This window comes from Hemitrygon akajei, chromosome 10 (assembly GCF_048418815.1).
Source record: "Hemitrygon akajei chromosome 10, sHemAka1.3, whole genome shotgun sequence".
Lineage (NCBI taxonomy): Eukaryota > Metazoa > Chordata > Chondrichthyes > Myliobatiformes > Dasyatidae > Hemitrygon > Hemitrygon akajei.
The window spans coordinates 50,441,307-50,466,444 of NC_133133.1; the positions used below are offsets into that span (position 1 = coordinate 50,441,307).

The 25,138-nt window shown below is 43.4% G+C and overlaps 1 protein-coding gene and 1 long non-coding RNA gene across 2 annotated transcripts in view; both read left to right on the forward strand.

The window, feature by feature from the left end:
• The first annotated feature begins 1,764 nt into the window (after nucleotides 1-1,764).
• LOC140734378 (uncharacterized) lies at nucleotides 1,765-17,574 on the forward strand. Its single transcript, XR_012100531.1, has 3 exons — nucleotides 1,765-1,862; nucleotides 8,018-8,102; nucleotides 17,173-17,574. It is a non-coding gene; the product is annotated as an uncharacterized lncRNA (long non-coding RNA).
• Nucleotides 17,575-22,297: 4,723 nt separating this feature from the next.
• sash3 (SAM and SH3 domain containing 3) overlaps nucleotides 22,298-25,138 on the forward strand; it is a 56,337-nt gene continuing 53,496 nt past the window's right edge. The window contains exon 1 of the mRNA XM_073058250.1: nucleotides 22,298-22,446. Within this exon, the coding sequence (XP_072914351.1) occupies nucleotides 22,390-22,446 (57 nt within the window). The 5' untranslated portion in view covers nucleotides 22,298-22,389. The remainder of the gene's footprint in view (nucleotides 22,447-25,138) is intronic.

The following is a 25,138-nucleotide window of genomic DNA, read 5'->3' on the forward strand; positions in this document are numbered from 1 at the left end:
ATCACAGCCTGGTATGGAAACACCAATGCCCTTGAATGGAAAATCCTACAAAAGGCAGTGGATACAGCCCAGTCCATCACGAGTAAAGCCTTCCCCACCATTGAGCACGTGTACACAGAGCACGGTCACAGGAAAGCAGCATCCACCTTCAGGAAGCCCCACCACCCAGGCCATGCTCCCTTCTTGCTGTTACATCAGGAAGAAGGCACAGGGTCCTCAGGGCTCACACCAGCTCACACCATCACTCCTCAACCATCAGGCCCTTGAACCAGTGAGGATAATTTCACTCAGCATCACTTGCCCCATCATCGAGCGGTTCCCACAACCTATGACTCACTTTCAAGCACTCTACATTTCATGTTCTCAATATTCAATGCTTATTTATTTATTGTTACTATTATCATTTTTCTCTTTTGAATTTGCACACTTCATTGTCTTTTACACATTAGTTGTTTTTCTGCCCTGTGGGGTGTGGTGTTACATTGATTCTGTTATGGTTCTTGGATTTACTGTGAATGCCCGCAAGAAAACAAATCTCAGCTGACATTGTGTACTTGATATTAAATTTATTTTGAATTTCAAACTTTGAAATCTTACTGGTAAATCTCAGCAAAGGGGAAGTTCAAATGGGTCTTATAAAATAACTGAATTTGGAATGAGTGCTGATTCAAAGTTCAAAGTAAAATTTATTTTCAGACTACATACATGTCACCACATACAATCCTGAGATTCTTCTTCTGCAGGCATACTTAGCAAATCTATAAAACTGTAACTGCAAACTGTAAACATCAGGGACAGTTAACTGTTTAAAAAAAACTGTGCAAATGCAGATACAGATAAATAGCAATAAATGAAGAGCATAATCTAACAATATAACAGAGCCCTTAAATGAGTGTAGCTATCCCCTTTTGTTGAGGGCTAGTAACTGTTCCTGAACCTGTTTGTGTGAGTGCTGAGGCCCTTGTACCTTCTACCTGATGGCAGCAGCGAGTAAAGAGCATGGTCTGGGTGGTGAGGATCTTCGATGACTGATGCTGCTTAGCTACGGTGACATTTCACGTAGATGTGCTCAACGGTTGGGAGGGCTTTACCCGCAATGTACTGGGCCGAACCTGTTACCGTTTGTAGGATTTTCCGCTCAGAGGCTTTGGCGTTCCCATACCAGGCCGTAATGCAGCCGGACAGCACACTTTCCACCGCACATCTATAGAAGTGTGCCAAGGTTTTTGATGACATGCCAAACCTCCACAGACTCCTGAGGAAGTAGAGGAGCTGCAAACGGCATCATGGAGTCTACTAAAATGTATTGGCTGCCTCACTCTCCCCTTTCTCCTGCAATACACAGACACTTTAAATCACTGCTCCTTGATTTACTTTATCATCCCTTTTACACAATTCAGTTCAGTGGTGGCCCAAGTTATAAATATTCACAGCCTCCACTCACACCAAGAAAAAATCCCCTGAAGTCTATAAATAGAGGGGTTTGCCTTCAAATTCAGTTAAATAACTTAGATAAAAATAAAAAGGAATTATTCGGAGCCACTACTGTTTGAAATTAAATCCAACCCCACTGAATTTCAGTAGGAAGTATACAGCAGCTGTTCCCTATGTTAAAAATAAGATCAACGTCATTTCTCGCATACTCTATAGCACTACAGAAGGAAATGAAAAATTACTTTGGTGCTAAGTAGATTGTTACAAAAACATGTCTGTACTTTCACAGTTCTCATAATTTATGTATCAGAACACTGTCCACACTACTTAACCAAATGTAAAACAACGCTCCCAAAAGATTTCTTTTCTCTTCAAGTTGAATGGAACATCTGTGTTGGCCTGGCAGAGCAGCGTTGTTAGAGGGTGGGGTAAGTGCTCTATGCTTAGTCTCAATATAACACCAAACTGTATTGGTCTTTGCTGTTCCTGTGGGTTCATCAGATGCGTGGAGGGGAGAGGCTTGCTACATAGGCAACAACTTGCTCTCCATATCGTTACTTCCCAGGCTTGCGTATCTAGGTAGCTAGGACACAACATCCATGGTTGACCCCGACTGACAGAGGCTTCGCTCAGTGTAATACCAGTGCAGTGAATGTTTCGAATATAAATCAGTGTGTAAATTTTGATGTCGTTCTCTTTTAAAATCTACTAATAGCTATATTTCCAGTTCAAGTCAAGTCAAGTCACTTTTATTGTCATTTCGACCATAACTGCTGGCACAGAACACAGTAAAATGAGACGACGTTTTTCAGGACCATGGTGTTACATGACAAAGTACAAAAACTAGACTGAAGTACGTAAAAAGCAACACAGAGAGAAAAAAAAAACAACTACACTAGACAACAGACCTACCCAGGACTGCATAAAGTGCACAAAAACAGTGCAGGCATTACGATAAATAATAAACAGGACAATAAGGCAGTAAGGTGTCAGTCCAGGCTCTGGGTATTGAGGAGTCTGATAGCTTGGGGGAAGAAACTGTTACATAGTCTCATCCTGAGAGCCAAAATGCTTCGGTGCCTTTTCCCAGACGGCAGGAGGGAGAAAAGTTTGTATGAGGGGTGCGTGGGGTCCTTCATAATGCTGTTTGCTTTGCGGATGTAGCGTGTAGTGTAAATATCCGTGATGGCAGGAAGAGAGACCCCGATGATCTTCTCAACTGACCTCACTATCCGCTGCAGGGTCTTGCAATCCAAGATGGCGCAATTTCCGAACCAGGCAGTGATGCAGCTGCTCAGGATGCTCTCAATACAACCCCTGTAGAATGTGATCAGGATGGGGGGTGGGAGATGGACTTTCCTCAGCCTTCGCAGAAAGTAGAGACGCTGCTGGGCTTTCTTTGCTATGGAGCTGGTATTGAGGGACCAGGTGAGATTCTCCGCCAGGTGAACACCAAGAAACTTGGTGCTCTTAACGATCTCTACTGAGGAGCCGTCGATGTTCAGCAGGGAGTGGTCGATCCGTGCCCTCCTGAAGTCATCAACCATCTCTTTTGTTCACATTCAGAGACATGTTTTTGGCTCTGCACCAGTTAACTTCTGGTTAAGGTGGTGGTACTGAATACGTGCACCAGCTCACTGGTAGTTAAATAGGCAAGAAATTCGACTAAAATTGTTTTTTCTGAGGTAAATTGCGTTAACCTGTTGCTGCAAACAGTGAGGGAGCGAGCAATGGTGAAGCAAGTTCGGGGAATGAGCCGAGACGGTGTGTTGCAGAATCGATGCAGAAGGAGTGAGCCATTCGGAGAGGAGAGGTCGGGGCAGTGGAATACTGATACCCGGACAACTGACCCAGCTCTGAGTTTGGATCACTCTTGGGCACCGGGAGGAGAAAGCCAGCAGTGGAGTTCCAATGCCCATACAACTAGCCCGAGTGCAAGGTTGGATTGCTCTGAGCACTGGGTTGATTTGAAGAGCTTGAGACCTGCTTCAGGCTGGGCAGCAAAATCTGGGCCTGTGGTGAACTACATATACCAGAGTGGCTTGCTCCCAACAGACCCCTGCTGACTGCTCCTGTGGCTTCTCCCACAAACCCCTGTATAAAGGCGAATGAGGCCTGAGGCCGGCCCTCATTCTCCAGGATATTGTGTTGTTCATTCTTCCAGTCAATAAAAGCCGATATCTCACTTCTTACGTCTCAGAGTGAGTTATTGATGGTGCATCAATTTTATTGACTGGAAGTTTTTAAGCATGGAAACCGTTTTACGTCCGGAACGGTTGGATTTGGACCCCCAGGACCCTGAAGCGGCTCTTGCCTTTGAACACTGGCTTGCATGCTTCCAATCATACTTGGAGGAGGTTAGTGCAACTGACCCTGCTGTTAGGCACAGGATTCTCCTCTCGCGAGTCACCCCAAAAGTTTATTCCTTCATCAGGGACCTCTCGACCTACGACGGGGCTCTGGCCGCCCTCAAACGACAGTACCTGCGGCCGGTGAACACCGTCTACGCAAGACATCGTTTGGCTACCAGACGGCAGCGGCCTGCGGAATCGTGCGCCGAATTTCTCCGAGCCCTACAGACACTCGTGCGGACTTGTGAATGCCAAACGCTCACGGCGGAACAGCATGCGGAACTCTTGGTATGAGACGCCTTTGTGACGGGACTGAGGTCAGTGTATGTGCGGCAGCGTTTGCTGGAAAATCCCAACCTCACCTTACGCTCGGCGATCGAGACGGCTGAAACACTCGAGGCTGCTCTACACTATGCTGACGCCGTCCAGCCGCGCGATTCCCCGTTGGATTCGTGGACGCCTCAGACCACGCCGCCGCCGGTTCCCGCGAGCGAATTCGCCAACGCTGCTGCCAGTCACGATTCCACGAACTCCCCGACCCCGTCCGTGGCGGCGTCCAAGCAGAGGCCGGGGCTCTGTTATTTTTGTGGACTGGAGAAACATCCTCGAAAACGTTGCACAGCCCGCGAAGCGACCTGCTCCAGCTGTGGAAGACGGGGTCATTTCGCCAGAGTCTGTAAGTCTAAATCGAAAGCGGGGTCGAGCTGCGCTGCGTTTGAGCCGTGGGGGCCGCCATCTTGCATGCCCGGACGTGGACGGCCATCTTTGCCGGCGTCACCGAGCCCCGCCCCCGACTCACCGGTGTTTACCGGACACCAAGACGGCAGTTCAACTCTGGCCACCGTAACCCTCGACCAAAGCGCCCCACACCAGCTTGCCAGGTCAATGATGGACACCTGGTGGAGGGCCACAGGACTAGCTGCCTGTTTGACACGGGCAGCACTGAGAGTTTTATTCACCCGGACACGGTGCAACGCTGTGGACTCGTGACACGGCCAGTAAGTCACAGGATCACCTTGGCTTCTGGGTCGCGTTCCGCAGACATCCGGGTGGGTTGTGTAGCGACATTGGTGGTGCAGGGCACAGAATATCGGGACTTTGCGCTACTGGTCATGCCTCAACTGTGCGCACCTGTGCTATTGGGGCTGGACTTCCAGAGCCATCTCGAAAGTGTGACTATGGCATATGACGGGCCCCTCCCACCGCTCACTGTCAGGAATCCTCAGTTTGGTGGGACTTCGCCATATACCCCGTTACTGCACACACATACACACCGAACCACACGTCCCGCCCAACACCATGTCAATAGCTGTGCTACTGACACTACTTGCAGTCTCTCAACCCTCAAGATCCCTCCCCCATCGCTGTTCGCCAACCTGACCCCCGACTGTAAACCAGTGGCAACTAAAAGCAGGAGGTACAGCGCGGGGGACAGGGCCTTCATTCAGCCAAGCACAAGCCCTTGGCGGTCCCAGGTGGTTGTTGTTCGGACGGGGCAGAAAAGTAGGATGGTTGTGGACTATAGTCAAACCATCAATAGGTTCACGCAGCTTGACGCGTACCCTCTACCCCGCATCGCGGATATGGTCAACCAGATCGCTCAGTACAAGGTGTAATCGACAATAGATCTGAAATCCGCTTATCACCAGCTCCCCATCTGCCCAGAGGACCGCCCCTACACCGCCTTCGAGGCGGGCGGCAGGCTCTATCACTTCCTGCGCGTCCCATTTGGTGTCACCAATGGTGTCTCGGTCTTCCAGAGGGAAATGGACCGGATGGTGGACCAGTACAAACTGAAGGCCACATTTCCCTATCTGGATAACATCACCATCTGTGGTCCATCACCATCGGATCACGACGCCAACCTCCAACGATTTTTCCAGGTGGCCGCGGCTTTGAACCTTACTTATAACAGGGACAAGTGTGTGTTCAGAACCACCCGACTCGCTATCCTTGGGTATCTCGTGGAGAACGGGGTCATTGGCCCTGATCCCGACCGTATGCACCCCCTGTTAGAACTCCCTCTTCCTACCACTCTCAAAGCCCTCAGACGGTGCCTGGGTTTTTTTTCCTATTACGCCCAATGGGTCCCCCATTAAATAGACAAGGCCCGCCCCCTGGTCAAGTCCACCATATTTCCCCTCTCTGCTGAGGCCTGCGCGGCTTTCAGCTGCATTAAAGGGGATATTATCAAAGCAACGATGCATGCGGTGGACGAGACCATTCCCTTCCAAGTAGAGTGTGACGCCTCCGATTTCGCGCTTGCCGCTACCCTCAATCAGGAAGGCCGGCCAGTAGCATTCTTTTCTCGTACCCTTCAAGGCTCTGAAATTCGGCACTCCACGGTGGAGAAAGAAGCCCAGGCCATAATGGAAGCTATTAGGCACTGGAGGCACTATCTCGCCGGCAAAAGGTTCACCTTGCTGACCGACCAGCGCTCGGTTGCGTTCATGTTCAGCAACCAACAGCGGGGCAAAATCAAAAATGATAAACTTTTGCGGTGGAGAATGGAACTCTCCACCTACAACTATGATATCCTGTACCGGCCTGGCAGACTCAATGAGCCCCCTGATGCCCTATCCCGGGGAAAGTGTGCTAGCGCACAGCTCGACCAGCTGTATGCCCTTCATGCACAACTTTGCCATCCAGGGGTTACCCGATTTTACCATTTCATTAAAGCCCGTAACCTCCCGTACTCCCTGGAGGACATCAGGACGATGACCAGGGACTGCCAAATCTGTGCTGAGTGTAAACCGCACTTCTACCGTCCTGAAACGGCGCAACTTGTCAAGGCCACCCGCCCTTTTGAGCGACTTAGTGTTGACTTTAAGGGCCCCCTTCCCTCCACCGACCGCAATGTCTATTTTCTCAGTATTATTGACGAGTACTCGCGGTTCCCCTTTGCCATTCCCTGCCCCGACACCTCTACCGCGTCCGTCATAAAAGCCCTGCGCCGGCTCTTCACTCTGTTCGGATATCCCTGCTATATCCACAGTGATAGAGGGTCCTCCTTTATGAGTGACGAGCTGCACCGGTACCTGCTGGCTAGGGGCATTGCTACTAGTAGGACCACGAGTTATAATCCCTGGGGAAATGGACAGGTGGAGAGGGAGAATGCTACAGTGTGGAAGGCCACACTTTTAGCCCTTAAGTCAAAAGGGTTGCCGGTCTCTCGATGGCAGGAGGTCCTCCCTGAGGCTCTCCACTCTATCCGCTCCCTGTTATGTACGTCCACCAATGCCACCCCTCACGAACGCCTATTCTCTTTTCCCAGGAAGTCTGTCACTGGGACCACCCTACCAGTTTGGCTGACGTCCCCGGGGCCAGTGCTGCTCCGAAAACATGTGAGGAGTAATAAATACTCCCCGCTGGTCGAGAGGGTTCACCTTCTGCACGCTAACCCCCAGTATGCCTACGTGGTCTTACCTGATGGGCGGGAGGACACGGTCCCCGTCCGCGACCTGGCGCCCGCAGGAGCAGCAGACCACTACCCCGTACACTCCACGGTAACTATGAACCCTGTACCCGAGGTGATACCGCGCACACCGTGCCCAGCACAGACTCCTCACGATACTCACGTACCAGATACCTCGTACGCGTATAGTCTGGACGCCTCGCACACACGTGAGGGATCACTGACACCTCCAGTTAGGCCAGAACCAGCACAACCTCCGTCCCCTGAGCTATCACCACCTCCGGCATCTATGCAATCACCACCTCCGGCACCTGTGCAATCACAGCCGGAACTACGCAGATCGCAGCGACAGATTCGACCACCTGATAGACTTAACCTGTAAATATACTTGTAAGAAACTTCGCCACCTGGGGACTCTTCTCCAACAAAGGGGGTGTGAATGTGGTGAACTACATATACCAGAGTGGCTTGCTCCCAACAGACCCCTGCTGACTGCTCCTGTGGCTCCTCCCACAAACCCCTGTATAAAGGTGATTGAGGCCTGAGCCCGGCCCTCATTCTCCAGGATGTTGTGTTGTTCATTCTTCCAGTCAATAAAAGCCGATATCTCACTTCTTACGTCTCAGAGTGAGTTATTGATGGTGTATCAGGGCCCAAAGCAAGTCACTGGGCAGAGTGATCTAGGCCCCGAGCCCTTTGCAGTAGCCAGGTCCTAGAGTGAGATAGGATCTACTGTTTAGGCAATTTAATCTCTTTCCCAGATCAGATGCAAGAGCTGATTTCACTCACTGTCTATGATGTTCACTCCTCTCTCCAGGGTGCCAGAACCTTTCACTGTTCCACTGTTCGGTCAATTTAGACGCCAGCCCAGAGAGACTAAAAAGACGGTGTCAGGATCGAAGGTGAGAACTGATTTCACTTGCTCTCTGTGATAGTTACCCCTCTGTCCAAGGCACTGAGCCTTTGAAGACTGCTTCAGCTGCTGTGCTCAGTGCTCACTAATAATGGTGAACTGACCAGCGAGGCTTTGGGCCTACTCCAATCTGCTCCAGGGTTTGGTTCTAAGGACTCAATTTTGGTTCAGAATGTGGTTGCTCAATTCAATTGTTTGCATGATTTGTGCTTATTTTTTCCCTTTTTCTTGTGCATCAAGAGTTGGTCCTGCTTTGTGGCTACCTGTAAGCAAACAAAACTCAAGGTAGTATAATTAATACATTCTTTGAAAATAAATGTACTTTGAACTTAAATATCCTCCTTCTTCAAAAACAGGAGCTTCCCTTCCTCCACCATCAACGATGCCCTCAACCACATCTCTTCCATTTCGCACATGTCCGCTCTTATCCAATCCTCCAGCCACAGGGTTCCTCTTGTCCTCACCTACCACCCCACCAGCCTCCGTGCCCAGCACGTAATTCTCTGTAACTTGCGTCACCTCCAGCAGGAACCCACCACCAAGTACACGTTTCCTTCCCCCACTTTCTGATTTCCACAGGGATTGTTCCCTACACAACTCCCTTGTCCATTCATCCCTCCCTGCTGATCTCCCTCCTGGCACTTATCCTTGCAAACAGGAACAAGTGCTACCCTAAAACTCCTTCCTCGCTATCATTCAGGGCCCCAAACAGTCCTTCCAGGTGAGGCAACACTTCACCTGTGAATTTGTTGGGGTCATCTACTGTGTCCGGTGCTCCCAGTGAGGCGTCCTGTACATTGGCGAGACCCGACGTAGATTGGGAGACCACTTCGTCCAGCATCTATGCTCCGTCTGTCAAAAAAAAGCGAGATCTCCCAGTGGCCACCCATTTCAATTCCACTTCCCATTCCCACTCCAACATGTCAATCCATGGCCTCCTCTACTGTCGCGATAAGGTTGGAGGAGCAACACCTTATATTCCGTCTGGGTAGCCTCCAACCTGATGTCATGAACATTGATTTCTCAAACTTCCAACAATGCTCCCCACTTCACCATTCCCCATTCCCATTTCTCTCTCTCACCTTATCTCCTTTCTTGCCTATCATCTTCCTCTGGTGCTCCTTGCCCCCCTTTTCTTTCTTCCGTGGACTTCTATCTTCTCCTATCAGATTCTCCCTTCTCCAGCCATGTATCTCTTTCACCAAATCAACTTCCCAGCTCTTTACTTCACCCCTCCCCCACCTCCTGGTTTCACCTGTCACCTTGTGTTTCTTCCTCCCTCCCCCCACCATCTTACTCTGACTGCTCATCTGATGAACGGCCTCGGCCTGAAACATCGACTGTACTCCTTTCCATAAACGCTGCCTGACCTGCTGAGTTCCTCCAGCATTTTGTGTGTGTTGCTGGGATTTCCAGCATCTGCAGATTTTCTCGTTTCCTTGAATTTAAGCTGAGCTAAACAATTCTGTGATGAATGTGATAGATAGATAGATACTTTATTCATCCCCATGGGGAAATTCAACATTTTTTCCAATGTCCCATACACTTGTTGTAGCAAAACTAATTACATACAATACTTAACTCAGTAAAAATATGATATGCATCTAAATCACTCTCTCAAAAAGCATTAATAATAGCTTTTAAAAAGTTCTTAAGTAGTTTACTTAAATACATTAATACAATCAACCCCGGCACTTTAACATATCTTACTCCTGGCGGTTGAATTGTAAAGCCTAATGGCATTGGGGAGTATTGACCTCTTCATCCTGTCTGAGGAGCATTGCATCGATAGCAACCTGTCGCTGAAACTGCTTCTCTGTCTCTGGATGGTGCTATGAGAGGATGACTGCTAAATTTTTATGAAGCCTGAAGATTATGTCCCACTTGGCTCGCCACATTTGACAAGGCTTTGGGGATGATGTATAAGAGATCTACTGGAATTTTGGAGCAACGTACAATCACCTGGAGGAACTCACTGGGTCGAGCAGCGTCTGTGGGGGGAAAAGGAAATGTAAATATTTTGGGCTTCTCATACAGGATTTTGACCCAGGTGTTCATAATTCCTTGCCCCACACTGAGTTTCAGATATACGCCTCGAACTATATGATGAAATACGGCATTTGCGTCAATGACCACACAGTCCATGTGCTGGGGGCAGCCCGCAAGTGTTAACATGCTTCCAGCACCAACACGGCATTCCCATAGCTCAATAGCCCTAACCCGTACATCTTTGGAATGTGGGAGGAAACTGGAGCACCCGGAGGAAACCCACACATTCACAGGAAGAGCATACTAAATCCTTCCAGACAGCGGTAGGAATTGGACCCCGATCGCTGTAAAAGCATTACGCCACCATGCTACCCCCTGTGTACTGTACTGTGGTGACTGGGGAAAGTGAGGAAAACAAACAGAAAGAAATCACTTGGTCAATTATTTAAGGAGGGAACTTTGTGTCAGATTGAAGACCCCAATTCAAAACTGGGAAAAAAGAATACAACTGCACATGTGCCAGGGATAAAGAAATGGGCACGAGAGGAATAAAATAAAAGGGAGGAACAAGAAAGTGAGCAATATAGATCAACAGCAAGTGGGTGCAGGGAAGAAGTGAATGGTAATGACACAAGTAAAGAGAACAAAAGATGCATGGAGAGAAGAGTCAATGGGAAGACCAGAATCAATGACCAAGCTCTTCTCCTTTTGGTGAGTCAAGCCTCTCTTGGTTGGAGCAGGGTCTCTGCAGTCATCCACTGCAAAGCTGTCCTGCAGCAGATCTGCAAGACATAGCACAGGGTCTAAACTGCAGGCTTCAGTTTGTCCTGTGATCGCCAGTAAGCCAAATAGAAACTAAGAATTTCACCTTAGTTCGATAGTCTTAAATTCTGCCAGTTTGGATAGCTCAAAGTTCAAAGTAAATGTATTATGGAAGTACATATACATCATGATGTACAACCCTGAGATTTGTTTTCTTGCTGCCAAAATCAGTAAATCCGTAATGGAATAATAACCATCATAGAATCAGTGAAAGTCTACAACAGCTGGATGTTCAACCAGAGTGCAGAAGACAACAAAATGTACAAATACAAAACAGGAGAAATAATAATACTAAATAAATAAACAATAAATATTGAGAACACGAGATGAAGGGTCCTTGAAAGCAAGTTCAAATGTTGTGGGAACAGTTCAGTAGTGGGGCAAGTGAAGTTGAGAAAAGTTATCCTCACTGTTTCTGATGGCTGAGGGTTAATAATTGTTCCTGAACCAGGTGGTGATTGCCTGAGGCTCCTGAACCTTCTTCTTGGTGGCAGCAGTGAGAAGAGAGCTTGACCTGGGTAGTGGGTGTCCCTGCAGATGGATGGCGTTCTCCTGCGACAGGCCTCCACGTAGGTGTGTTCAGTGTTAAAACCCAGCATTTCTGAGCAGAACTGTACATTTCTGAGACCCAAGCTAGTGCCAGCAGACATTGTCTGCAAATGTGAAAGCTTTGGCTGTGATGTGAAATCAGCGTTCTGTCTGGAAGGCTGCATAGTGCCCGATCTAAAGCTAAAGTGGCCCTCCTGGAGAGCAAATTGAAAATTATTGGAAAGTTTTAAAACCCAAGACAAATGTATTAGGTTTAGGAGTGGAGCAGAAAATCTAAACCTGGAAAACACAGCCTGAATGGAGAAGTTTCACTAATCTCCATTTGGTGTCCCAGCTCCTGGGAAATGTCAAAATAAACAGATTGCAGAATACTAAATTGAAAAATGTACACAATTCCCCATTTTACTTGGAAGGATACTTGGTTCTCCTTTTAAGGAAGAAGTAGATTTGCTTGGGAGCCTGGCCACTGGGAAAGTATGAAAACAGAAAATGCTCAAAATATTTAACAGGTCACAGAGGATCTGCGGGGGGCAGCCTGTCAGTGTTTCAGGTCATTGAACTTCCATCACCAGATTTGAAATATTAATTCAGTTTCTTTCTCCACTGGTGATGCCTGGACTCGGAGTATCCCCAGTATTTTCCACTAACATTATTGAAGACCTTGCTGGTGTTTTCTCTGTGTTTCTCCATTATGAACCATCAGCTTGCTCATCCGTATGAATGTGATAAGGATGTTCCCATGCCCAAAGACATTACACAAATGTACACACAATCAATGTAGTCAGCTACCATCCTTTGAAAAGCCATTGTATGACTGGTCATGTAGTTAGATTGTAGACATTGGTACCATCTCCCCTGCAAGTCCATAATAAATATTTCCTAGCCCTCCGGCTTGCTGCTGGCTCTGGAGTAGTTCTGTCCCAGAGGAGGACATTAACTGTCACTCTAATTGATTATCTCAACAGGCTAACAATCCAACTTAAGAACTCTGTACTACTCACTGTGCGGTACTTTATTAAATGACACTTTGTATAGCTGACAGTTACCACTCTTCCTGTAAATCATGTGGTTATGTTCAGAGAGTGCACTTGTAACAAAAGAACGACAGCTTAATTTTTACTGAGCTTTTGGTACAGAAAGTCCCACCTTATTCTTGTATTCTGAAGATATTTGTGGTAACTGCTCAAGATTTTCCATCTACCTCATCAGACAGCATCATCTTCATATCAATGCTTCCTATGACTTTTCCTTTCTCCTCAGTAGGGGATTTCCCACCACAGTCATTGACAGGATCCTTTCTCACACTTTTGGACAACAACTTCTGTTGGACACATTGCCTACATCTTCAAATCAATCCTGCCGTAGAGTTTTAGCATTGCAAAAGAACATTTCTACCCAAGACACACTGATTCATTCTTCCTCACAACTAAATTGTCATCCTGATCCCACAGAAAGTATCCACATACCAGTAAGAGATGTAAACCTTGCCCTCTTACATCCTTATTCTCCACCACCCAGAGCAGCTAACACTCTACAGGTGAAAAAGCATCTTGTAGAGGGCAGTCAAAATGCAGTGAACCCCTCTGTTCAAAGTTCAAAGTAAATTTATTATCGAAGTACATTAGTGTTACCATATAAAAGGGGTGGCCAAACCGTGGCTCGCGAGCCACTTGCAGATCTTTGGCATTCAATGTGCGGCTGGTGGAAATATGTTGGTTGACCTCCTTTTTACCAGGTGCTGCCATTGCGTAGAAATGAATGGGAAAGCATTTTGGCGATAAATAGATCCGCTGGAAATCCATTGAGACTTAATTCCATCGCTTGGGAGTTGGTGAGAATCGCTACATGGCGCCGAAGGCAGCTTGAAGACAGAGGCGCGAGTTTCAAAATACACAACATAGATTTACGTCGTTGGGCGCTGAAGGCAAAAGTAGCGCAGATGAAGATCTACATCGTTTGGCGCTCAAAGTGTTAGTGACTCTAGGCCCGACCTCACTCACGTCATGTACATTAACGCAGTGTAACACAGGACGCTGAATTGTGCAGACCTAGTTGGTACACTGGGGATGCAAGTTTTGTTTACAAGTGTCTGTGAAAATTTTGTGAAGGAAGATGGCGTCATCAAATTGTAAGAAACAAAAATATGAAGATGAAACAGACATTTTAAGCCACAGTGGGAGGAAGATTTTGCATTCACTGTTAAAGGAGGTAAACTTTTGTGTCTTATCTGCAATGCGTCACTCAGTTATTACAAAGCCAGTAATTTGAAACGCCATTATGAAACAAATCACAAAAGCTTTTCGGCTGATTATCCACGTAAATCTGAATTATGGAAAAAGAAATTAACTGTGTTAAAATCATCTCTAAATAGCCAGCAGACACTGTTGACAAAGTTCAGTAAGGAAGCTGATACGACGACTGAAGCTACTTTCGTTATGTCATGGAATATTGCTCGTGCTAAATGTTCATATTCTGATGGTGCATTTGTTAATATAGCTGAAGTTATTGCAGTGTTAGATCCAAATAACACAAAACTTCTGCGACTAATAGCACAAACACCAGTTTCAGGCCACACTACTGAGAGGCGTATCTCCCAGATCAGTGCTGATGTTGCAGGAAAAATGCAAAATGATGTAAAGAATATGATTACTGTACTGAAACTAATACAAATTAACAGTTTAAAAAACTACATGCATGAGTAAATATTATTGCGTACATGTATTTCTTAACATTTATATAAAATTTTTGTAACAAAATGTGTATGTAACAATAAAAATGAGTGTGTAAATTTTGTTCATGTCTTGTGGGTCTCAAACATCTGAAGTTAATTGTTATGTGGCTCTTACATTAAGTAAGTTTGGCCACCCCTGCCAAATACCATTTTGTGATTCATTTTCTTGCAAGCTATAGGAAATACAATAGGATTTTATGGAAAAACATTGTAAACCAGTGAGTTGTTTGCTATGTCTCCCCGCTCACTGGGGGAAAGAAATGGAGACACCTCCTTCTCCCTTACTAGGGAGAGAGAGGACCTGCAGTATGTCAAATGCTGAGTGAAATGCAAAGTCTTTGGGGTGCTGCAAGTCTGTATCTTTGCTGTTGCTTTGCTCACACTTGAGTGCTTGGTGGTGGGTGCTGATGCTTTTTTTTTGCTGGTGGGGGAGAGGGGATTGTCGCTTGCTGCTGCTTATACGTGTAAGTTTAATTCTCCATTCTGACCTCCTGGTCCTCAATTCCATAGTTCCAATGAAGCCCAGGGTAAAATTAGCAAAACATTCCATCATTCATCTTGCTCCAGAAACATTGCAACCTTGTAGATGCAATATTGAGTTCAACAATTTTGGTTCTTTGCTTAAATCTTTTCTCAACCTTGCTTTTGTCTCGTCACGATGCTATTCTCTTTCTTCTTAAAATATGATCATTTCATGATTTAGTCTGTTCTGTCTCCATCTTAATTTTCACCCTTCCTCCTTCTCCTTAGCTTAACATTGTTTTATCTCCATCTTTTCCCAGCCTGATGGTAGGTCCTCAATCTGAAATGTTCATTCAATTTTCTCATTCCACATATATCGACTTCCTTAGCATTTTGAACATTTTCTGTCTTTCTTCTTCACGATACAAGTTAGGACATAAGACCTGATGGCTCTTTGAGTTTATTCTACCACTCACCAGAATCATATATGATCATCTACCTCAATATAAGTTTTCTGCACTATTCCTATATCATGTTTCCCTAAACATAATCAAATCTTAGATGACAGATTTTTCTGGTTTTGTTTTTGTACCAGTATCTTAAGTAAATTCAGAGCCAGAGCCAAGTGGGGAGGGTGACAGTAGATTTTAGAGAACAAAATGGAAGGTCTCAGGGTGGATGCAGGATGAGGAAGATAAACAACAAAAGGGATGAGTGTGGAAGGAAAGAAGTGTTAGTAATAGTGCATGTGAAGAACAAAAATTTGCAATGAGTTTCAAAGTAAACATGGGAAAAGGTAAGTCTGGTCCACAGGCTGAGATTCTAAGTTGGAGAAAGGCCAATGGTTACAGTATCAGAAAGATCTAGCAAGTATGGATTGAGACAGGCTGTTTTCTGGCAAAGGTGTACTTGGTAAGTGGACTGCCATCAATTTTGAGAGTACTAAGCTTGTACATGCCTTTCAGGATAAAAGGTAAAGATAACAGGTTTTCAAGAGATATTAAGGTCCTGGTTAAGAAAAACAAGGAGGGGCATAGCAGATGGAGGCAGCTAGAAACAAATGAGGTACTTATGGAGTACAAGAAATGCAAGAGAACACTTAAGAAAGAAATCAGGAAGGCTAAGAGAATGCATGGGTTTGCCATAGCAGACAAGGTGAAGGAATTCTATGGATATGTTAAGAGAAAATGGATTTCAAGGGAAAAAATTGATCCTCAGGAAGATCAGAATGGTAATGTGGGTATTCGCAAATAAAATGAAGTGAAGCATAATGAAACCGGTAACACATTTTATTGAACATCAAAACCTAAACACAAAAGAGTACTAAAAATCCTTATCTAACACCATCATCACGTCAGAAGAGCCTCTTAAATTGTAACCCCAACTCACTGGCGGTGGTTACGAATTACCGTAGATGTCGGATTATAAGCCACTACTTTTTTCCCACATTTTGAACAGCTTTGAACACTGCAGCCTTTAATACGGTGCGGCTAATGCATGATTTTTTTCATGCCGCCAAAAACATTTTGCCTCGTAACAGTAGACCAATAAAATTGATGAGTAGTTCACAGAGGTCCAATGAAATTGTACGATAAATCAAGCGCACTTTCACAATTAAATTATTGTAAATCAGTCATTTGTACTCACCCTCATCAACATGGAAAACACTCGAAGAAAAGCATTGTGCTGCCTTTATGGCAGTTATTTAGTTTATAATATTTTTGCTTAGTAATTCATTTTCTAGTTAAAGTTAGAAGTGTTTTAACTATATTTGTTTTCTGTACTACATCGCGGGATGCTATGACGTCACACCCGGTTTCGCCGCATCTTGTGGGAAAAATGCCAGTTTGCGATAAACGGGAAGGAGGGGGGCGAGCGGCATTACGCGAGCGGCATTGGATCTGAGCGAACGCTGCTTTTAAGTTAAAGGCGATCAATAACTTTTCCTGGTAGGCTGCAGTATATATATTTTTTACCAGTCGTTAGGAGATATTGGAATGTTGTTCAGTAAAAAAGTATACGCAACGTATATTTAAAAGTAGCCGCGTTACAGGCACGGTTCGAAAAAAAGCATTTGCAATATGTATTTGTTTATGTTACCATATGGATTTAATTAAAAGTTAAAAAATCCTCACGTGTAATATCTTTCTGTGTAAATATCTCATATTACAACGTGGGACACCTGCGGCCGAAAATCCGGTGCGGCCTGTACAAGTAAAAAATTGATTTTCTTTCTAAAATTAGAGCCAGCGGCTTTTAATCAGGTGCGCTCTGTAGTCCGGAATCTACGGTACATACATTATCTTACAGTAACATGGGACAAAGATTTTGCTTCCTGGATACCTTTGGGTATATCTGATGGATTTTGGGCTACTGATCATGAAATCACCATGAAATTTCCCTATCATGCACAATTTTTTCAAATCACCAATATTTGTTATTTCAATTCATAATTTAAGTCAGAATAACTGATGCCAAGATTTTTGTTGCTCCACATATCAAACAGGTCATCAATGACTGCAATTCAAAGAACTCCTAGTGGCCCTGGAGAAAATTGCATGGAAGGCATTCAAGAATATTGTTGAAAATTTTCTTGGCAGCTACAGAGCAAACTACATGCAGCTCGTTGACAACATGCTTCAAACCTACAAAACCATGAAGTGCAACACGTCACTTAAGATTCATTTTCTGCATTCCCATTTAGACTTCTTCCTTGCAAATCTTGGCGCTGTCAGTGATGAGTACTACAGTCACGGAGAAAGAGTATCAGGGCAACTAGAATCCACCAGCGCTGGCTGAATGGTGTTGGACTCTTCAAGAAGCTTCAGACACTGAGTAAAAACGAAAATCATTTTTAGCTTAGTTGAACTATTGCAAAGCGTCAACACCATTATGCAATTTAAACATATTATTGTCAATAAAAGTTATTTTCTTGTTTCTCCAAATTCCTACATGATACAAATAGTCTGAAGTTATATTTGTGTTCATCTTCAAGCAGTCTAACATAACCAAAAAAATTCTGAAGCACCACCTTCAAAAAAGTTTGTTCTCCAGTGTAAACTATGCATGGAGCCAAAAGACAAGGAGAGGAACTTAAATAGATTTTTTACATCTGTATTTACTTTGGAGACGGACGCAGATTCTTTAGAAGTGAGGCTAAGCGCAAGGTCATGGATCAATGTAAAGGAGGTGTTTGCTGTCTTTGGGCACATCAGGATGGACAGATCCCCAAAGCCTAACGAGGTGTTCCACTGGGCCCTGTGGGGGGCAAGTGCAGAAACTGTAGGGGCCCTAGCAGAGATATTTAAATTATCCTTAGAGACAGGTGAGGTACCGGAGGATTGGAGGAAAGCTCATGTTGTTCCGTTGTTCAAGAAAGGCTCTAAAAATAAACCAGGAAATTATAAGCTGACGAGCCTGACATCAGTAGTGGTAAAGTTATGGAAGGTATTCTAAGAGACCAGATATATAAATATTAGATTAGACATGGACTGATTAGGGATAGTCAGCACAGCTTTATGCATGGTAGGTCATGTCTAACCAATCTTATAGAATTTTTCAAGGAAGTTACCTGGAGAGTTGATGAAGGCAAAGCAGTGCATGTTGTCTACATGGACTTTAGCAAGGCATCTGTCAAGTCCCGCATGGGAGGTTGGTCAAGAAAGTTCAGTGCTTGGCATTCAAGATGAAGTATGAATTGGATTAGACATTGGCTTTGTGGGAAAATCCAGAGAGTGGTACTTGATAGTTACCTCTCTTACTGGAGGCCTGTGACTAATGGAGTGCCGCAGGATCGGTACTGGGTCTGCTGTTGGGCATCTATATAAATGATCTGGATTATAATGTGGTTAACTGGATCAGCAAATATGCAGATGACACCAAGATTGGGAGTGTGGTGGACAGCAAGGAAGACTATCAGAGCTTGCAGCGGGATCTGGACCAGCTGGAAAAATGGGCTGACAAATTGCAGTTGGAATTTAATGTAGACGTTCGATGTGTTGCACTTCAGTAGGACCAACTAGAGTAGGTTTTACGCTGTGAACGGTAGGGCACTGAGGAGTGCGGTAGAACAAAGGAATCTGGGAATACAGATCCACAATTCATTGAAAGTGGCGGCACAGGTGGATGGGATTGTAAAGAAAGCTTTTGGCACGTTAGGCATCATAAATCAAAGTACTGAGTACAGGAAATGGGATGTTATGTTGAAGTTGTATAAGATGTTGACGAGGCCTAATTTGAAGTATTGTGTGCAGTTTTGGCCATATACCTATAAGAAAGATGTAAATAATGTTGAAAGAGTACAGAGAAAATTTACAAGGATGTTGACAGGACTGGAAGATCTGAGTGATAAGGAAAGATTAAATAAGTCAGGAAATTATTCCTTGGAATTTAGAAGATTGAGGGGAGATTTGATAGAGGTATACATAATTATGCGGGGTTTAGATAGGGTAAACGCAAGCAGACCTTTTCCACTGAGGTTGGGTGGGACTACAACTAGGGATCATGGGCTAAGGGTGAAAGGTGAAAAGTTTTTTTTTGTAATTTATTTTTTTATTGAAGTTCATCATCAAACAAACATTTCCATAAGATGTATTTCAGACATTGTGCCTATATATCATATAGTCATATATATCACAAATCTCCACAAAGTATTTATCTGAAGTATACACTCATAGAAAAGAGTGGAAAGAAAAAACAAGCAAAAGGAAAGAACTATGTACAAGTAGGGAGTGATCTTTTTGTTACAACAGATTCATTGATTTGTGAGAATAAAATCAGGCCTATGAGGCATTATGTAGTTAAACCATTTTTCCCAGTATGAATCAAATTGTTCCAAATTGGATAAAATTCTCTTACATTTGATTGGATTTAATAGCCCATTGACATTAAAAGAAATGAATTTTACCTTGTCCTTAGCCATCTGTATTTATCTGTCAATGTACCATTGAAATTAGAATAAAACTTAATTGATCTATTTCCTGAACAAATAAAAACCAAGAAATGCAAATAATAACAAAAATGGCAACGAATATGTGATTTCAAGGCTGAGGTCTCTGGTAGATGACCCTGCGTTGAGCTAGAGAAAATGTCTAGCTGTGGGGGATAACCCCTCCTACTTGTGAGTTGAGGGAAAGATGAAATGTTTAAGGGGAACAGGAGAAGAGATCTCTTCACTCAATGGGGCATGAGAACGTGGAATGAGCTGCCAGGGCACGTGGTACATGCAAGCTCAATTTCAACGTTTAGAAGTTTAGATAGGTACATGGATTGGTGGGGTATGGAGGGCTAAGGTCTGGGTGCAGGTCGATGAGAGTAGGCAGTTTAAATGTTTCGGCACAGTCTAGGTGTTCCGGAGGACCTGTTCCTGTGCTGTATTACTCTATGTATCTAGAGGAGGTGCATATCAGTATGGTGCCTAATGAAAAGATAAAGCACTGAAAGTTAAACCCCAGAGCATTGTTTATTTCGGTGGTGCATAATTGAAAAGATACTTCCATAGAGCAAACTACATTATCTCCTAATTCCATGTAATTTTTGTAACTCCAGAAATTCATGCCGATTTGCATGAGTTGAAAGTTATTTCATTGTTGACCCATGTGTATCACAGCAGGAATTAAGCATTCAATAGATGCCATCATTCCCCAAGCAGTTCTCCCTTCGATGGACTGTCAGAGTGCTAAGACCAAGTTGTCTGGGAGTAATCATCACCTAACATCCCCAGGACAATGATGCCTTTGTAACCTGGACTGGAACACCTTAAGGTGATTTCCATGCTCATCTTTTAAACCTTGGGAATCAAGCCATTTATAATTTCCTCCTAATTCCCTCAGTTGCACAGTGGCCCTAACCACTCCCACATATTGGCCCGTGTTTGGACTGCTCACTCACTGATCTTATCCTAAGAATCTGTTGGACAGAGATCATTCCAACTCAGTGACTTCCTGAGTCTTCAGGCATCTTGATTCCTCAAGATGCAGACCCAATGAATCTCTCTGGAGAGCAGGCTCTCCACCTCGGGCTCAGGTTCTTATGAAACTGGAAGCAGTGAGCCAATGACCTAAAAGATCATAAGCAAGCTGAATAATGACAATCTTAATTATCCATTAAATGCCCCAAAATTTTGGGGCAGTGTTGTTGTTCTGCGAGTCTCACTTACACCAAAAATGAGAGCAGCAGCAGGTTAAAATTATTAAAATTTGAAACTCAGCATTGTGCATCTATCCAAATGCTTCTTAACCAAAGTAATGACCATAAGATGCATTTAGAAAGCCACAATAAAAGTCAGGGAAATGAAAGATATACTGTATTCCATGTGCAAGCAGATGTGCAATTTAAATTAGCCAAGGTCACTGCATGCACCATTGCCCGAAAGGCCAGTTCCTGTGCTGTATGTAAAGTTCTACATTCTAATTTGCATGTGTAGAGAAGATGTCATTTTGAACAGCAAACATAACATAGTAAACCAAACTAAAGGATAATTGCTACGTGGCATAGAAGTTGGCATGGGGGGGCGGGGGTTGGTTTGTACTAGTGGAAAGAAGACAAAGGACAGGGAACGTGAAGACCACTGCCTCTCTTCATTCTTCATCAAGGACAAAATTCTGCTTCAGATTTGATGGCATGATCACCCCCCAAAAAGGGCATACTGACTATTCTCAATCACCTCATTCCTTTCCGAATGCAAACATAACCTGTTCCTCAACATTGAAAGCTCAAAGTAAATTTATTATCTAAGTATGTATATGACTACCCTGAGATTCACTTTCTTGCAGGCATTCACAGTAAAATGAAGAAGTACAATAGAATCAATGAAAAACTATACACAAAGAAAAACTGACAAACAGCCAATGTGTAAACTTCCAGTAACTTTTCCAATACAGATATAAAGCTCAGTGGCCTGTAGTTCCTTGGGTTGTATGTACAGCCCTTCTTAAACAAAGGCACAAAGTTAGCCATTCTTTAGTCTTCCGCCACGGGCTAAGTGAAACACGAACATTGGAAATACAAGTTTACAACATTTTGTTGTTAACACCTTGCAAAATGTGCAGTTTCAGAAAGGGTGCTAAGGTGCTTTGATATTAAGCAAACATTTTACAGAGGTAAAATGCCATCAGAAATTAGTATCACTTGTTAAATGGGTGAGATCTGTCATCCTACTAAATTAGTTACTAGTAAAAGGAGCATCATTTGAAAAACAAATGCAAGATATAACATTTTTTGAACAGAAAGTCATTGTAATGTTTTGTGTTTGTGACGTCAAAAATATAGCATCAGACAATTTCACAATTATAACAAAAATTGTAATTATTTCATCATTTTACTGGCATACAGTAATCATAATTGGTACATTCAAATATTTGTATGAAGTTCTCAAACTTATCCAGCATGTGCATCTAATTAAACACATAGTTTATTGTACCATATATCGTATTTAATTATATATATTGAAATTTACAAACAAAAACCTTAACATGTGAGTGCAGAGCCTAAATAATAATTAGAGTTTTTGTCATTTTAAACCTTGATAATGTTGCTGTGCAAACAGGCAGAACTCAGGAAGACTTGTTACTTCCTTCCTGGTTAGATACTAGAGATTGACGTTAGAGTGCTGGCCACACCATGTTGTTGCGGTAAAAGAAGACCACGTGATTCTCCTTCCTGTGACTCAGATTCCTTTAGTTAAGCAGAACCTCAATCATTTATATCACTTAATTCCTACAAAATGCTGCGAAGAAAGCCCTCCAATGCCTCAGAGAAGGAGCAAAATCGGAAACCAAAGGTAAGGAAGAATCTCTAAAATGATTGAAATAGCGATCAATCGCAAGAATTTTTACAGATTGTGAATGAGGTACATGGTGCCGCAAAATTGCAATGGGGCTGTCTTTTAGTCACACCATGCAGTATCTCTGTACATCACAGTTCTTAATAGTTTTGTAACAAATTCCGATTAGTTGAAATTACTCATTCTGAGTTCAGATTAGTGCATGTCCATTTCTTTGTTGTGAAAAACAGTATCATGCATATAGTATAAATATCTATTTATATAGTATAAAGTAAGTGCTAATTAAAGTTGTCCAGTTAATCATTGAACGAATGATTCATGAATACATGTCTATACCGGATACTTTCACATTTGTGTTGAACCTAAATTGATGCTATCAAACTATTGTTTTATTTAGTATATATTATTATGAAGATTAAAGTGATAAATATATTCAAGATACAGCATTGAATTGTCTTCTATTTTGAGGGCCTACTGTCCAAATTCAAGGTCGAAATCTGACTTTAAAGTCTTAAATCAAGCAGCTTAAACCAAAAAGTGTCTAAGTCCTCCAATGGAATGCCCATAAAGATTAGACACTCAACTTACTATTTTGGAGTCTGAAACTACAACTCGCCATGTGTTGTTTCTTAGAAATGTCTTTACTTTTGTCTTTCTTTACCTTTCCTCTAAGTCAGCAAGCCGGCTGTTACCACTAGGCAGGACTTACAAATTTATTTAATGTTCCTACTTTTAAATACACTTTTTAATGGAAACTAATTTTTTATTGAATTATGTCCTGTCAAATGAAAAAGCACCAGACTTATAATAATATGCTTTCAAATCACCCTGCATCTTTTCCCTCAATCTTAGAGAACTATTTCAAATAAGTAATTCTCCTTAAAGAGATTTTCTGATTTGCAAGAGACATTATTGCCAATTGACTGCTGAAGTGACTTCTACAGGGAGCACTAGTGGGGGAATGTTGGTACAGGTTTACGATGTTAACTATCTATCACAGTCTTCCTTATGTTGTTACCATTATTCATTCGTGTTCTGATCTCAACTCCCATTTATTTGAGGGCAACCAAAAGCGGCATGCCGCTAAAATAAGGGGAATAAGTTAATTCTTCTGCCCCCATTGCCTTATCATCAAGTCCAAATGTTAAACTAGTCTTCGAAGCAGCCAAACATGAAGAGCTTGAGATTTTGGTTTAATGCACAGAACAGGATCCAATGACATCCTCAAGACTCACTCTAAATCAGAATTATTCTGAGGATGTTGGAGGAACCTGTACTACTCAAATGAAGCCCCAGGTAATTAAAAAAGAATGTCCAAAAGCAGGACAAACTACACCAAAGGTCTCAGTTGAACTCTGGTCACTGGAACTGCTGGGCAGAAGCTTTGCTAGTTATGCCACTACTGCTATGGAGTAGAACGCTGTCTAACATGAGAGTTAGATTTTCTGGGGAAATCTCTTCCACCAATGCAGAAGTAAAGAAATAATGTAACCAACATTGATTTTGTTGAAACGTATAATAAGTGATTTATATTATATATTAAACTTGTATCTTAGTGATCTGGAAATCACTGACTTAATTCTTCATTCCGAATTACCCATGGGTTGATAGTAGGGAGCCATTGCAATCCTGCTTGCAAAGGAGCTCCAACATTTAGGCCCATTGATAATGAGGGTACGGTGATACAACTCAGGCCAGTGTACAACTTGGAAAGGAACCTGCGGGTGATGGTGTTCTCTGCATGTGAAAGCATTGACCTTCTTAGATTCACTCGTGTGACCTTCTTAGTAGTACAGGTTGTGGATTTGGGTGGACTGCTAGTGAGTAACTGCAGTGCATTTTGTACTTACTGTCTGCCGCTAATGAAGGAAATTATTTAGCGGGCAACCTCTCCTAGATGTGGTTGACCTTGCTGAGTGAAATTGGCAGCTGCACCTGTCCAGACAAGCAGAAAGGATTCCATCAGAGTCCTTGATTTATATCACATAGAATGTGGAACTGTTTTGATGTCAGAGGGTGTGACAATTGCCGCAGGATACCCAACCTCTGATCTGCTCTTGTACTCATGGTATTTTTGAAGTTGATCCAGTTAAGTTTCTAACCAGTGGTAATCCCCAGGATATTATTGGTCAGGGACGATTGGGGGGGGGGGGGGGATTTCGCTGATGGTAATGCCATTGAATGTCATGGGTAAATGTATCTGAATGTCACTAACAGGTAAAAGTCCCAATGGACTCCAATGTTTGTCATTAGCACCTAATTTGCATTTACAAGTCCTGCCAATATTCAACAGAAGTATTTGTTAAAGCTAAACCCAAGGGCATTCATGTGATAAATTAGCAGGAATAGAGTGGAAAATAGAATTGTCATTTTTTAAACTGAACTCCAACTCATTCTCTGCTAAGAAGGTGATGAAATAATTTTGAAGAAGGGTCCTGATGAAGGTTCTAAGCCCAAAATGTCAACTGTTTACTCTTTTCCAAAGATGCTGCCTGGCCTGCTGAGTTCCTTCAGCATTGTGTGTGTATGGTGCTTTGGATTTTCAGCATCTGCAGAATTTCTCGTGTTTGTGATTTTCTGCTTCAAGTTGTTCTGTTTGGTTCAGAGTTTTAGAATTTCTTTATGTATGTTGAATAGACAGTAAGTATCCATGAATTTAGGTTGTATTGCCATCTGATTTTAATGTTTA